General features: G+C 40.2%; 1 protein-coding gene across 1 annotated transcript in view; it reads right to left on the bottom strand.

Moving 5' to 3' along the window:
• Positions 1 to 7,539: 7,539 nt before the first annotated feature.
• The window catches only part of pth2ra (parathyroid hormone 2 receptor a), a 73,982-nt gene continuing 65,840 nt past the window's right edge, over positions 7,540 to 15,681 (bottom strand). Inside the window, exon 13 of the mRNA XM_085135739.1 lies at positions 7,540 to 12,756. Coding sequence (XP_084991865.1) covers positions 12,379 to 12,756 — 378 coding nt within the window. The 3' untranslated portion in view covers positions 7,540 to 12,378. The remainder of the gene's footprint in view (positions 12,757 to 15,681) is intronic.

A 15,681-nucleotide genomic window follows, 5' to 3' on the forward strand; every position in this document is an offset into this window, starting at 1 on the left:
AAATCAGGGTTAATGGAATTGAAATTGAAAGAGTGTACGAAAATAAATTTCTTGGAGTGATAATTGATGATAAGCTGAGTTGGAAGTCTCATATAAACCATGTGAAAACAAAAATGTCAAAAACCATTGCTATTCTCTATAAAACAAAGCATGTCCTGAACAAAAAATCATTATACACACTCTATTGTACTCTGTTGCTTCCATATATGACTTACTGTCTGGAGATATGGGGTAATGCATATAAAACAAACACTCTTCCTATTTTCAAGTTGCAAAAAAGAGCTATAAGAATTATAAACCAATCAAACTATATAGAACCAACTAACATTTTGTTTATTAATCTGAATACCCTGAAATTTTATGATTTAGTTGAATATAAAATGGCACAGATAATGTATAAAGCACAAAATAACTTGCTTTGCCCCAGTACTCAGAAGCTGTTCAAAGTCAGAGAGAGTCAATATGACTTAAGGGGAACAGATTTCTTTAAAAAAAACAAGATAAGGACAAATATAAAGCAGAGATGTGTTTCTGTTAGAGGAGTTAACCTGTGGAATAGTTATGACAGTGATTTAAAAAGGTGGAGTTCATTTTCCTTGTTTAAAAATATGTTTAAAAATAGAGTATTAGAAAAATATATATATCAAGAATGAAAAGAGCAAAAAAACAAAAACAAAAAAACCTCTTGATTCTTTTGCTTTGATGTAGTTACTTATCTAAGGTGGAAAGTTTTTTGTTTTTTTGTTTTTTTCTTGTTTGTTTGTTTGTTTGTTTTGTTTTTGCTTTGTTTTATTATTTGCTTCGAGCCCTGTGTACAGGAGCTGCATGCTAAAAGATCTTTTGTTAAAAGGGTTGGCGTAATAAGCAAATGCTTCAGCCAATACCTTTTGATTAGCCTTGTCTCATGCTTTCTTGCTTTGTGGTAAATCTTTGTTCTGTCTTCACTGAGATATTTGAATGCTAATCAATAAAAAACATATCACTCACTCACTATCACTCACTGGAGTAAGCAGGAGCAGAAAGAGAGGATACCTTATACTGCATCCAAATGATGCATTTCACTTAATGAATTTTGAAGAGATTACTAAAAATCTCTCATACATACACAAGCAGGTGCATTGTCCTTAAAGCATTCATCTCAGCACGCCATTTAAGAGGGGTGATGGTTCTGCTCCCCTTGCAAAATATGCCTGACTTGACTCTCGAAATGTGATGTCTGACGATAATTCGGTACATCTGAGCTAATGCATTAATATTTCATATTTTCTAATGGTCCACTCACAGAGCATTGAGTGCAAAGCATAACCCCTACACTGTACTCGAGCGACATAAGGCTAATTATAACCTTGTCCTCCAGATAATGACTATCTGAGTATATAATGCACTTGTAAAGCAAGGCAGGAGGTTGTTTAGGCCATGCTACTTCACAGTGCAATGGGTTTTAAGCTGTGTTAGATAGTTTTATGTTTTTGCTGTTTTTCCTGCACAAAACGAGTAATCTGAACTTCATTACTCAGAACAGCTCCATTAAAAGTGGAGCACTAATGTGCTCGAGCACTAAAGCAAGTAGCAAGCCTGTGCTGACTGATGTAGAAGGACAGGGCAACAGATGTTTTGCCCAAATGACTCCGGGGTGTCAAACACAAAGCCTGGGGGCCAGAATCCGTTCAGTCCAGCACACTTGCTTTGGAAAATCTTAAGGCAAGTTGAGTAAAGTGATTTGAATGCTCAGACAGTAGAAAAGTTCTACCTCCCTCATGGCTATTCATGGTGCAACAAAGTAATGAAATTAAAAACTAGAACTCTAGAAATCTAGAACTACTAGATGACAGAAAAGTTTCTGTTTTTTCATTTCTGCGGTCCAGCTTACTTAACATGTATGTGGCCCACGATGCAAAAATGAGTTTGACAACCCTGACCCTGAATGTCCAACTGAAGACTTTTGAAGCTCTCTAGCATGGCGTCATGACTTCCAATAACATCTTAATCTCTTGCTAAAACCAACACGCTAACACCAACTAAACCAAAACAATCCTGTTTGACAATTTGCTAACACGCTAATATCAGCACTCCTACATGACCGAGCATACGAAACGTTTGTGATGTGCATGTGTAAGACTGCAGGAATACCAAGAACATAAAGATGTTGCTGCTGAAAACATTGAGCATTTATTAGCAGTTAACAGAGAGAAGGGAATTGGGTTTGAAGTAGAGCAGAAGAGCAGGGAGACCCAAAAAATCACAGAGAAAAACAGTCAAATACATTAAGCACATGTACAGACAAGAATTAAAAGAATCCTTTCAAGTAAATGTTTAAGACCTTCTGCAAGAGCAGGGGAGGCACAAGCACAATAAATACTCTAGTTTTTGTGTCCAATGACTGCATCTAATGCTGACAAACATGCAATGCATGCACAAAGAAGACACAAAACAGTTAAGCTGCCACCAAATTTAGGACATTGGTTGATTGTCCAAAAAAATATAAAGTTTTTAATGTTGCATCAATTTCTGATGTGCCCTAAAAATCTGTCTGTGCAACTGGCTTTGTTTTTACAAATGGTAAACATATGCACAGAAATGTTTATACATGTGTAATCAATAGTGAAAATCTGAGTACAACTTCAGTTTAAAGACACAAAAATAATTCTGGATACATTCAGTTTTGCTCAACGCTAAGTTTGTTTACACAAAATACATAATTTTCTTTTTTTATAAGGGGGCAGACTGCACAAGAACACACATTATAGTAATTCACCATGAGCAGCTCGTGCACATCACAATTCATCCTCCTCTTATATGATGTCATCTTCTGGAAGTAGAAATGAGCCAACAGCAGGTTAGAAACTCCTGTGAATGGTGACATTGGGCTCTATTGTCCTGAAACACAGTGAGAATGCAAATGGAAGCAAAATCTCTTTGTGCAAACATGACAGCGTGATGAGCAAATGTTTGCAGTTTTGAGACGACATTCACTATCCAAGCACAGCGAGGTACAGTCTAATGCAGGGGTCGGCAACCCTAGGCACGCGTGCCAACTGTGGTTAAGTGATGGCACGACCATAGCTGAACTGGCCATCGGGGATTTGGTCGGTGGCCCGAGGTTTTGTTTTTGTAACGGTATAAACAATGAAAGTGGTGGATTGGTCAGATGCTGGTCGGTGTGTAAAAATAACTCAGTTGTTTGGTGGTGGCTACGGCGGAGCTTCCACAGATTCAGTAACATTAACAGGTGGTGGAGGTCAGCAGGTGGATGAGGGAAAGGGGAGGCAGGACGAGGAGAGACCTGAGGCAGCCGCCGGTCCGACTGTCAGGTGAACTGAACTTCAGGTAAGAAGTTATGACCTGCAGTCTATCTGGGTCAGATATAAACCAAGTTTGGGTGGAGTTTATTTTCGTTGTGCTGACTTTTTACAGTCAGTTACAATAACTCGTACTGCGTGCTAGCTAGCATGACGGAGTTTCTATACAGCTGGGTGGGTGCTATGATGCTACTGATAGTGAACTTTATTCATAAGGTTAGTTAGTAGAGTTTCCAACCGTCCCGTAAAAAACTGAATCGTCCCGCATTCAGAGAAAATATTACACGTTTGGTGTTGAGCTGAGAAGGGACGCAGTTTGTCCCGGACTTCAGCTAGAATGGAAAAAGACACAAAAGTGGATTTATTCTGTTATGCTGCACAGCTGCCTCTTCTCTCATTCTCTCCCCTCTCTCTCCTGTTGCTACTTCAATCATGAAACTGATCAATGATCAGCTGATCAGCTTTTCTCTCTTGTTTGTTTATCGCCCACTTTGCACCAGAAAGAGGAAACCAGCAGATGCCGCGGTAAACAACAGCAGCACGTTTAAGCGTGATCAGCTGTTGTTAGAATTTATTTAATATTAATTTCTATCAGCTGATGTTTGCTGGAGCCACAGCTGTAAAGCTGCTGGTCATGATATCGGTTTGGATATGTGGTGAGAGGGAAACATGAAGATGAAACCAGGAGATGTCCTTACTGAACCATCAGAGCTGAACAGGTGATGGAGAAACAGGTTTACCTTTTAGTTGGCATGGATGAGTTGAAGGGTTGGGTTGAATAATAACAAACATGCCATATTGGCCCAGTTTATTTCTCTTAACATTGTTGTGAGGAGACCATTCTGATTCTGATTCTGAAAAAAAAAACCTAATTTCCTTCGGGATTAATAAAGTATTCTGATTCTGATGCTGATGCTGATAAATAGCATTTGTATTTTCTGTTGTACGGTTCATTTGCTGTCATGGAGTTCTTGTTATGGATAAAAAGTGTCTTTTTTTTCCACTATTCGCTGACAGCTGCCAACATCTGCGAACAAATATAATTCTATATAGTGTGTAACTGTTCATATAGAGTGTTATTACATTTAGTGATAATGCAATCATATGGCACTCGTCATCAGAAAGGTTGCCTACCCCTGGTCTAATGCAATGAGGAGAAAAGGCTGAGTATATTATTAGCATGAGGCATTCAGCCTCTCATTTTCCAGGTATTGCCGAGTCCCAGGATCCTTTTCTGTGTCTCAGTTCTAAGTAAAGTAAGCAGGATTTAAGTTACGAGTCATCTTCCATCCTCTAAGAGGCTTCTGAGTAAAAAGCATATGTCCATAATTCACCAATAGAGTGTACTTTTTATCGTGTGCTGCCTTCTCATGTGTGAAATTGTTTAAAAAAATATGTTTTAACAGCACGTATCACTTGTTCAGGGAACACTGGATAGTTCGTTGTGTCGCTGCTCATTATACGCCTCTACACTGTTAAAAAAAACATCCTAAAACAACGTTAATATTCCGGCAGCTGGGGCGCCAAAATACAACCGTGAAATAACAGAAAATAACTACCATAAAAATACGGTTATTTCCAGTAATGAAAATACAATTAGTTGCGCTAATTTGACATGGGATTCTGCCTTTTCCAAGTGCCGCTAAACATTAAATTAGGAACATGTTAATGTGATTAAACAATGAAATCATCTATAAATAGGAAAAAAAACATCTTAAAAAACGGTAATATTCCGGCAGCTGGGGCGCCAAAATACAACCGTGAAATAACAGAAAATAACTACCATAAAAATACGGTTATTTCCAGTAATGAAAATACAATTAGTTGCGCTAATTTGACATGGGATTCTGCCTTTTCCAAGTGCTTTTAGACATTAAATTAGGAACATTTTAACGTGATCAAACAATGAAATTACCTATAAACAAGGTCACTGAATGTGGCAATATGAATGATAATACGTAAATGTACAGAAATATACAGCTAACAGTTGGTTTAAATAATAATGGATTGCACGCCCTGGGACAGACTGACAGAGGCGAGGCTGCCATATCGCACCATCGGCCCCTCTGGCCATCGCCAGTAGGCGGTAGGTGAAGTGTCTTGACCACGGACACAACGATGGAGAATGTCCGAGCCGGGGCGCGAACCGGCAACCTTCTGTTGGCGAACTGCCAACTCTTGAGCCACGATCGCCCTAACTAGCAATGATAACAATACTTATGTGATGTAACACAAGCTTACAGGGATCATGTTATATGCTTTTCCATGCATTCCATACATTTGAATTCAACAGTTCGATCTTTCAAATATCGGACAGATATTTGTGAAATCATGATACATTTGTGAATGTATTTTAACAATCTAATCTTACAGTGATTTAACGTTAATTTGCATTCAAAATGTGAAGTCAAAGTCTATTTACGTAACTTTAATGATATTCTAGAAGAACAGAACATTACTGTAAAATGAACAGTAAAATACCTTCATATTAGGATTTTTTCCTACGGTCGCAGCCATACCCGCGACCTTGTTGTTGTTAGTTCACCTTCATTGGCCGATGCTTAGCGTCATGTTATTATGTGTCCCAACATCCAATGGCATGTCACATTGTTTTCATGGCCACACCCTCACCCCAGGTGCAGAGGCCTATTTCTGTTCTGAGATTTATATTAATTGCAATTCCTAACTCTACATTTCTTGTTCAAAATTTATAATTAGCACAGCGTGGCCATGCAATGTTTTACATTATGGCATGCAAAGGAATCTTAACAAAGAAGCTCACAGAGAGAGATTGAGCTTGTCATCCAACCCCAAGCTGGTAGGGGAGCTCTTTATTAAAACACTTGCTGGTGCTACGATGTGCCTCAAGGTTCAACAACAGCACAACAGAAGTCACTCATGGTACAGCACTCGCTCTACAAAACAACAACTGTCAGTGACTCTGCACCACGGCATAAACACAACATTCAAGATAACAGTTAAAAGTAACGTAACCATACACAATAAAACAAGAACATCTAAACAGCAGCTCATGTCCCAAGGCATGATGGGAGAGAACTAGCTGTTCCCCGAACACGCCACAATATGTTTTTTTTAGTTTTTATTCCTATTAATTATATTTTTACTTGTTACCTCTTAATTGTTGAATCAGACCTAGGTGACATGAAATTTTCAGCAAAATTATAATTCAAATACTCCTTTAATTATTGATTATTCTCATTAATTTTCGATCATTTTATATATTTTCCCATAGTATTACATTTGAATTTAACAGATCATTCTCTCACATAACAGACAAATATCCGTGAAATTATGATACATTTCTGGATGTATTTTTACAATCTAAATATGCATATGTACAAAAAAGACAGTACAAAACTGTAAAATATACAGTAAGATACTTTGACATTACTATTTTTTGGAACAGTGTACTTGAATGCACATGAGCTACAACTGCAAGTATTTATAAAGATAATTGGAAGTGGCAAAATAAAAAATAGTTGTAATAATCATCCTGACATAATTCAGAGTTTGTCTGCTCAGATTTGGACTCATTCATCAATCTGATGGCTACAGGTGTGTAAGAAATTACACAGAAAGTATAGTGCATTTCACAGACTGTCCAAGTCTTTCCACTCAGCAGCCACAGGGCCAACAAACATGTAGGCAGTTATTTTTATTCCCCTATCTCAGGGGTCTGCAACCTTTTACACCCAGTTTCCATGCAAAAGAAAACACTGGGAGCCGCAAATACCTTTTGACATCTAAAATGAAGATAACACTGTATATATTGGGGTTTTTTTTACCTTTATGCTTTGTGTGAACAACTAAGTAAGTAAGTAAAGTTTATTTATTAAGCGCTTTTCACAGACAGGCAGTCACAAAGCGCTGTACACAAAGATTAAAATAAACAATACAATCAATAGACATTATACACAATGTAAAAGATCAAATGTAAATAATGTAAAGAATATAAAATACGTATATCAACAAAAGGCTTGTTTGAACAGAAAAGTTTTTAACTGCTTTTTAAAAGAATCCACAGAGCAACTAAGGTGTGTTGCTTATGAACTCCATGAAGTGCTACAGAGAAAATTGCATTTTATTTATGTAATTAACACATTTTGAACTCTTAAAGAAATATAACGAAAGGAAAGACACCCAGCTGAACTAAAATGATGTAGCAAACAAAAACTGTTGTGAGTCGCCACACTTATATCGCCTTTGGGCTTTTGGAGCCTTGACCTGACTTTTAAAAGGTAATTGAAAAAAAGCACTATGCTGCTAAAAAAAATAGATATTTGCAAAATTCTGCCTAAATATGTATTTTACCTGGTTAATGTGTGTGGCGGGGCGTGGTCTGCAGCGCCGATGCAGGGGAGGCGGACGCACCTGAGCTGCACCCGCAATCACGCCTCGCCGCCTTAAAGTCTGCGCTCTCTCTGCTGTTGTGTTGTCGGGCTGTGAGCTGAAAAGCTACAGCCGACTGTATGCGTACAGCAACCGTGTATGAAAAGTGGTCAGTAAAAAGATGCTGAAAAGCATGTTCATGCAAACATCGTCGGGTCTGTCGTGATATGTTTACAATAAGACTTATCGTCTCGAACCTCTGCGCACAGCGTCTGCAAATCGGGGCTTTCATCTTTACGCAGGACTGTAAGCTGTCATCTGTGAGGCGTGAGCGGTGTTTGTTTTAACATAGTTCACGGTGGAGAACAGCTGCTGACATAATGTGGATCCGAAGATCCATAACTGGCCTACCTGGGGTTGAAAGTCTCGATAAATGCACGGCGTTTCGGTGGGTACACCGGCTTCTGCGAGTGTGACGCTTATTTTGAGCAATGAAAAAATAATAAGATATAATTTTATTTTTATATTTCAAAATCACAATAATCTTCCAATTTAGAACTACAAGTTAAAAAAAGAACTAAACACAAATAAAATACACTTCAGCTAAATACTTCTAATTTATTTTCCCAAACCACCCAGAGCCGCAGTATAAGGACAAAAGAGCCGCATGCGGCTTCGGCGCCGCAGGTTGCCGACCCTTGCCCTATCTAAATGAATATGGACAGAGCCATAACTTCACATTCTTTTTTTCCTGGCCACCGGGACAAAAGCCGGATCACTTCCCAATCCCGATTTGAATCTTACTTTGGCCAAAGTCAGCAAGACTTTTTTTTCACTATTTATGCTTTTATACAACTTTGCACTCACATGATCAGTCTGTCCAGTCCTTTCAAGACCAAATATGGCTGCAAGCAGATTTCTGTCCCGTCTGCAGGACAGGCTGCTGGTGACCAGCTCTACAGCTGGGAGCGCTCTGACACTGCTGTTACTGCACGCTGGCTGTGCAGTAGCTGACAGGGAAAACTGCAGAGGTGATGAGGTCAGCTGAAAAGACCATAGGATGTCCTTTAACCTCTTTGGATGAGACTCAAAGCTCTTGATGTCCCTCCAGAGCAAAGAGAATCATCCTGGGCACCACTTGTTCAGCCAACTGCCCTCTGGAAGGAGGAACAGAGGCATTAAAAGCAGACCAATATTAGAATAGAGCTTCTTTCCATGGGCGGTAAAGACTTTAAATACACTTAAACTTAACGCTGCCAACACTGAGCTTACATCTCAGGTGTAAAAGCTGGTTTGTGAGTGATTGTAGTAACATGTTTCCTGTTTTCATCTTGTCTTTATGCACCTTCAAATGCAGTGCTGTGAGATTTCATTGTTTACTATCTGTACAATGACAATAAAGATTAATCTTATCTACAGAAATGTAAGAAAAATGGAAGTAGGCCCTGAGTTCTGTTAATGTTTCCTCATGAGCTAATCGACTCTATCACTCACATTCACAGTGGGAAAAAATGATGCTGATTTTGTAAATTTTGGTGGTTTAAGGATTAGCCAGGGATTGGCTAAGAACGAGCAAATGAGCGTGCAGCCAGGCAGATCAACTCCTTCATCACATCACATACAATACAATACAACTTTATTTGTATAGCACATTTAAAAGACCAGTGGTACACCAAAGTGCTTTACAATAAAAACAGGAAAATTAAGACAATAAATAAAAGACTATTAACAAGGTACCACATATATACACCACAGATATAGCTAAAAGATAAAGTACATAAATAAGAAATTGAACCAAATATAAAACAGGGACGCTAACTAGATGGAAAAGCTATGTTGAATAAATGCGTTTTTAAACGGGATTTAAAAGATAAAACGGAGTCTGACGCACGGATAGCGATAGGAAGGTTGTTCCACAGATTCAGTGCAACCAGGGCAAAAGCACCTAGATTTAAGTCTAGATCTAGGCTGAGCCAGGAGTAATTGGGCTGAAGACCTGAGGGCTCGCCCAGGGACATATAGACTAAGAAGATCTGCAAGATAACGAGGGGCTAAATTATTTATAATTTTAAAGGTGAGCAACAATATTTTAAATTCGATGCGATGCTTTATGGGTAACCAATGAAAATCAGTAAGAACTGGGGTGATAGAGGCTTTCTAGTGCCAGTCAGTAGGCGAGCCGCAGCATTCTGGACAAGCTGAAGTCTGTGAAGGAGAGCGGAGTGAAGACCAAAGTAGAGGGAGTTGCAGTAATCCAATCTAGAAGTCACCAAAGCATGAATGAGCTTTTCACGATCTATGTGAGGGACATAGTGCTTAGCCTTAGCAATAAGGCGCAGCTGGTAAAAGCTAGATTTGATTACTGAAGACACTTGTTTATTAAATTTGAAAGAGCTGTCCAGCAGAACCCCTAGGTCACTAACTGAGTCAGAGAAAGAAGTAGCAAAGGAACCAAAGGTATCAGCTAATAGGCCCCGGGGGATATGGTTGCCAAACACCACAATCTCCGTTTTCTTTTCGTTCAGGATAAGGGAATTGTCTGAAAGCCATTCTCTGACTTCTCTCATGCACTCGAGGAAGCAGTGCAATGAAGAAGCAATGTCGTCATCCTCTAATTGAAAATAAATCTGTATATCATCGGCATAGAGGTGATAAGAAATGTTATATTTTTCAAAGATTAAGCCTAGGGGGAGCATATATAATGAGAATAACATAGGGCCAAGCACAGAGCCTTGGGGCACACCACAGCATAAGGATGCAGTTGAGGAAGAATAAGTACCCAAGGTAACGGAGAAAGACCTGTTCAAAAGGTATGATTTGAACCAATTAAGGGCTTCACCTCGAATGCCCACAGTGCATTCTAACCTTGTTAATAAAATATTATGGTCAACCATGTCAAAGGCTGAGGACAAATCCAATAACACTAATACAGCAGAATGCCCTGAATCAGTAACATCGTGTTTCAAAACAACATGATGGTGAAAACACCGGATACCAAGACTTCACAAACCAGTGAGCGATGCCATAGCAGCTTTGTCCTTCCACCTGTTACACTGTCCATGGACACCTCACAGCTAAAACTGTGGCCGAGATGTGAGTTGGGAAAAAGCTCAGTCAAACTCACTGTATTTTTACACATCAGCATGAGGTAGATGAAAGAAAAAATGATTCAAGGTCATGTATAAGATGCATACAAGCTGACGTGCCCCACTCCAACAAGTTGATCCTTTAAGGGGGTCAACTTTAGGGAAATGAGGACCGCCCCTCTATGGCACGGTATTGCCCTTAACAAACCACATGTAATGCTTATAACAGAGTCCCTTAACTCCTTAACAGCTAGTGTATGATACTTGAATCATACAAATTTTGAGACTTCATCATCAGTGTGTTGTTGCCCCAAAAAACTCATATATGCAAATTAGTATTCAAGTTTTTAAAAATGTGTTGATATAGCAACAAACCCAAGCTCTAAACCCAAGTAGGGTAAAATATTTGTTTTCTCAAAAAAACAAACAAAAATGAAATTATGCCAAAGATGACAAAAACGCTGTATTTTGTTATATACATTCTTTTTAAATGTGCGTCAGTTTGAGGTAGAGAAAAGACTAATGTTGAACTCAGACAAGTGATTCCAAGCATAGTTATAGCTTTAGCTGGCAGGTGTGCATGTCTGTGACATCACACATTTCTGCAGCTGCTGTTTTTACACCTGCAGGAAAATAGAACCCATTGTCTGTTCGATGAAGCTTGTAGCTATTTAAAGAAAACGTCTACTGTATGATCAAATTTAGAGAACATGTCTGTCAGAACAAAGATTCATCAGTGCTCAGTTTGCTTTGAGATTATGGGTTTTTTATCCCTCGTTAGCTATCATGCTGCTCATGCTGTATTTTTACCTCACCATCCAATCCCTAACGTTTATTTTTGCATTACTGTGCGAGTCTAGCTTAGATGTGGCACTCATGTGATATACTGTACAATCAAGGTGATGGCTGGAAAAGATGCTGAGATTTCCATAACGTCAGACGACCACTGTTAAACATGCTACAGCGTATTTCCAAGCTAACCTCCAGTGGCTGTGATGCAATAGAGGGCACTGTGGTGTTGCCCTCCCTAAGGAAAAAACCTGTTTTATTTTTTACTTAATTATTTTAGTCCTTTTTTAAACTAGGTGCTCAAAAGCTTTTCACCTCCTGTCATTTGGAAATGTCTGAAGGTAATAAGCCACTGTCAGATAAAGGGTCTGGAGTAGCACCAGTGTTGCCAACTTGTAGCACTTATCAGCCAGCCTGCTTACGCTCCAACAAATGATGTTCGTAAGTAAACAGTCTGCCATCAACAGCTTTTGCTGAAAGTGCCGGCTGTCCTGTGATGTGTGGGGTTGACTCTGGCTCCGTCAAACTGATTCAGTGTTTCTTCATTTTTCACCGTGACCTGTGTGCACTGTAAAGGCTCTGTGTGTAGAAGTTTAAAAGTCAGCATTTTGGTGATCGTTGGCAGCAAAAACAGTATAGCAATGACAACAGTTAACATTTCTTCACAATTTACAGTACTGTATAAAAAGTTCACGTTAGTTCTTCTTCTTATGAAAGTCCGGGACATTTTTTCCTCTTCTTGTCTGCAGAGTGACACTTTTGGTTTGTCTTTGCATCCCTCTTCAGAGTTTGAATAACACAGGAGTAAACGGTTTGGCCCGGTTACTACGGCCCGCTCTGACATCAGATGTCTGCTACAGCGTTTCCTCCTCATCATCAGCCGTTCCACTCATATTTAGAACAGGCAGATTTTCCCTCAGTGAGATATCATCCACCCGCTTTGGACCGCTGTCCTCAGGCTCCTCGGGTATGGATGGATCCGAGTTACTGATTACGTATCCTGGCAGGGTGGCATGCATCGCGGGTGGACCTGTGCTCTGGTAAACGCGGCTGGAAACGAGCGTGGTGGAGCGTGTGGACAGCCCAGCACCAGCCAGGTGGGACTGGCTGGTGCTGTTGTTGTTCAGACCTACGACCACAGACCCATAACGGTAGCGGCCGCACACAACTGGACCCTCCCACTCAAAGGAAAGATTCCACCGTGTCCATGTTTTCTTTATCTCTGTCTGGACCTGTGGGGGGGAAAAAGCCAGTAAATACACAAAGCTGAGGTGTTTTTTTGCAAAGATCAGAGTGCAGAAGAAATATTTTGAGGTGCAGAATACTTTTCTAACCAGTGGTTCCTTGTTCCTGTTTCATTTTGTTTAAAATATCAGACCAGCCAGACTGCATGCACATCCCCGGTTCAGATCTTATTGTTGCTTACATCCCTGTTTTCTGCAGGTAGTCCTCCAAAGACCTGCTCTTTAGTTTAACTGGTGTAAATAAGGTGCAGGTGTGAGTGTCAATGTGGCAAGCTGCCTCTCTGTGACCGTCAAGCAAACTGTCAAGGAGGCAAGCGGCATCTCGCTCAGTGCCAGCTGGGATAATCTGTGCAACCCTAACCTGAACAAGCAGTTCATCCATCAAACAAACAGCTAATTTAATCATTTAATTGTGTCACTTGCTCCTATATACACCATTTGAAAACACAGAAACCGCCTTTTCCCACTCACGAAGGTATTTTGAAAGGATTGATGTCCAGTAAAACTGTGTGACCCTCGCACAGGTAGCACAGGGACAAAGAAAGCAAAGCCTGAAAAGGCAACATTATTTTTATCTCTGATAAGGAAGTTGTTTTTGCGAGCACTGGCAGACATGTTTTCTGTCTGTAATGATAACATTTGAACAAATTCTGATAAAACTTTGTGAGGGTGTAGACAAGTGTGGTGTGTATTGTCAACATATAAAAAGCACTGTAAGAAGTTTTAAAACGTTGTGTCATATTTGACCCTTGACCTTTCCTTCAAGGCCAATAGACCATCTAAAGATCAAAGTGATATCAGTATACAGGGAATGATATATCCATCCATCTATTCGCTTCCGCTTATCCTTTTCAGGGTCGCTGGAGCCTATCCCAGCTGTCATAGGGCGAGAGGCGGGGTACACTCTGGACAGGTCGCCAGTCTGTCGCAGGGCCAACACACAGGGACAGACAACCATTCGCACTCACTTTCAATCACACATTCACACCTAGTGACAATTTGGATTATCCAATTAACCTATCCCCACATACTGCATGTCTTTGGATGGTGGGAGGAAGCCAGAGTACCCGGAGGGAACCCACGCAAACACGGGGAGAACATGCAAACTCCACACAGAAAAGCCTGATGGTGGAATTGAACTCAGGACCTTCTTGCTGTGCGGCAACAGTGCTAACCACCGTGCCACTGTGCGTTGATTCTAAATATGACGATATTTCATCATGACATTTATGTGCATGCAGCAATAAGCTCTAAGCCTTTGAATACATGAACAATGCTCCTGAATAAGGTTTAATGAATGCTACACACGCACTTTAGCCATGTCAATAAAAATAATAATAATTGTGCATCAATTACATACAAAACAAAACTGACTCGCTTTGTTTTGGGGGGGTTGCCCTATAACAAACAAAAAAAAAATTCTCCACTCCTAATTACGAGGAAAATAAACTTCTTCCTTGATGCATTCCTAATCGCCATGTCTAATAACTTATAGTACGAATGCTATGCACCAAATACAGAAGTGATGAAACAGGCGAGTGTCTGCACCCGGGCATGGCTGAGAATCGTAGTATCAAACACTGAGATTGTTTGCTGGACACTTTCCTATATGCAGGTGGATGAAAAAGATTCAGCTGTGCACGCAGCGCGTGGGCTGAATGACTAAAACGGAGCATTAGGAGCAGCTTAAAGCTCCACGGAGCAGCAGAGTAGGGTGTTAATTCCAAGTGTTGGCTGAGAACCTTTTATGTTACATGAGTCATTTGGCTCAGTGTTAGTAACAAAAACCAAATTGCTTTATGTTGCTTTTATTCAACAGAATATAAAAACCTTCAGTTTAATTTGGCGTTGTTTGGTTTTTGGTGACTCTGAAAGGCTCCGGAGAATAAAAAGGAGAGCTCCGCAGAATATTGAGGATCACGAAGGGAAAGTGAACGACAGCATAAAAAAAGGGAGACGTTTTTTGTAAAGATCAGAGTGTCAGAAATGGAAACTTTAATTCAGCGCTCAGCACTGTCAGTGCAGAATGAGATAATAAAGAGTCAGATAACATGGCAGCACAGACGAACGGAGAAAAACACGCTTCATCAGCCTGACCACAGATTACATGTACCACCGGAGTAATTAAACCCTTTGTAGGAGATATCAGCAGCTGCATCAGCGGGGCTGGAATTGTTTTCATGTTGTCAGTCTGTTTGTGTCTCTGAGTCTGTCATCATGGCAAAATGTGATCCCAGAGCGTCTCAGAGTGACGCTGAAAAACTAGTTCATGCATTTATTACTTCCAGGCTAGACTACTGCAATTCATTATTATCAGGATGTCCAAAAAACTCACTGAAAAGCCTTCAGCTAATCCAAAATGCTGCAGCAAGAGTCCTGACAGGGACTAGAAAGAGAGAGCAGATTTCTCCTGTTTTGGCTTCCCTTCATTGGCTTCCTGTTAAATCCAGAATTGAATTCAAAATCCTGCTCCTCACATACAAGGTCTTAAATAATCAGGCCCCATCTTATCTTAATGACCTTGTAGTACCATATCACCCTATTAGAGCACTTCGCTCTCGCTCTGCAGGCCTACTTGTTGTTCCTAGAGTATTTAAAAGTAGAATGGGAGGGAGAGCCTTCAGTTTTCAGGCCCCTCTTCTGTGGAACCAGCTTCCAGTTTGGATTCGGGAGACAGACACCATCTCTACTTTCAAGATTAGGCTTCAAACTTTCCTTTTTGCTAAAGCATATAGTTAGGGCTGGACCAGGTGACCCTGAATCCTCCCTTAGTTATGCTGCAATAGATGTAGGCTGCCGGGGGATTCCCATGATGCATTGAGTTTTTCCTTTCCAGTCACCTTTCTCACTCACTATGTATTAACAGACCTCTCTGTGTTGAATCGTATCTGTTATTAATCTCTGTCTCTCTTC

Source organism: Neolamprologus multifasciatus, chromosome 16 (genome assembly GCF_963576455.1).
Source record: "Neolamprologus multifasciatus chromosome 16, fNeoMul1.2, whole genome shotgun sequence".
Taxonomy (NCBI): Eukaryota; Metazoa; Chordata; class Actinopteri; order Cichliformes; family Cichlidae; genus Neolamprologus; species Neolamprologus multifasciatus.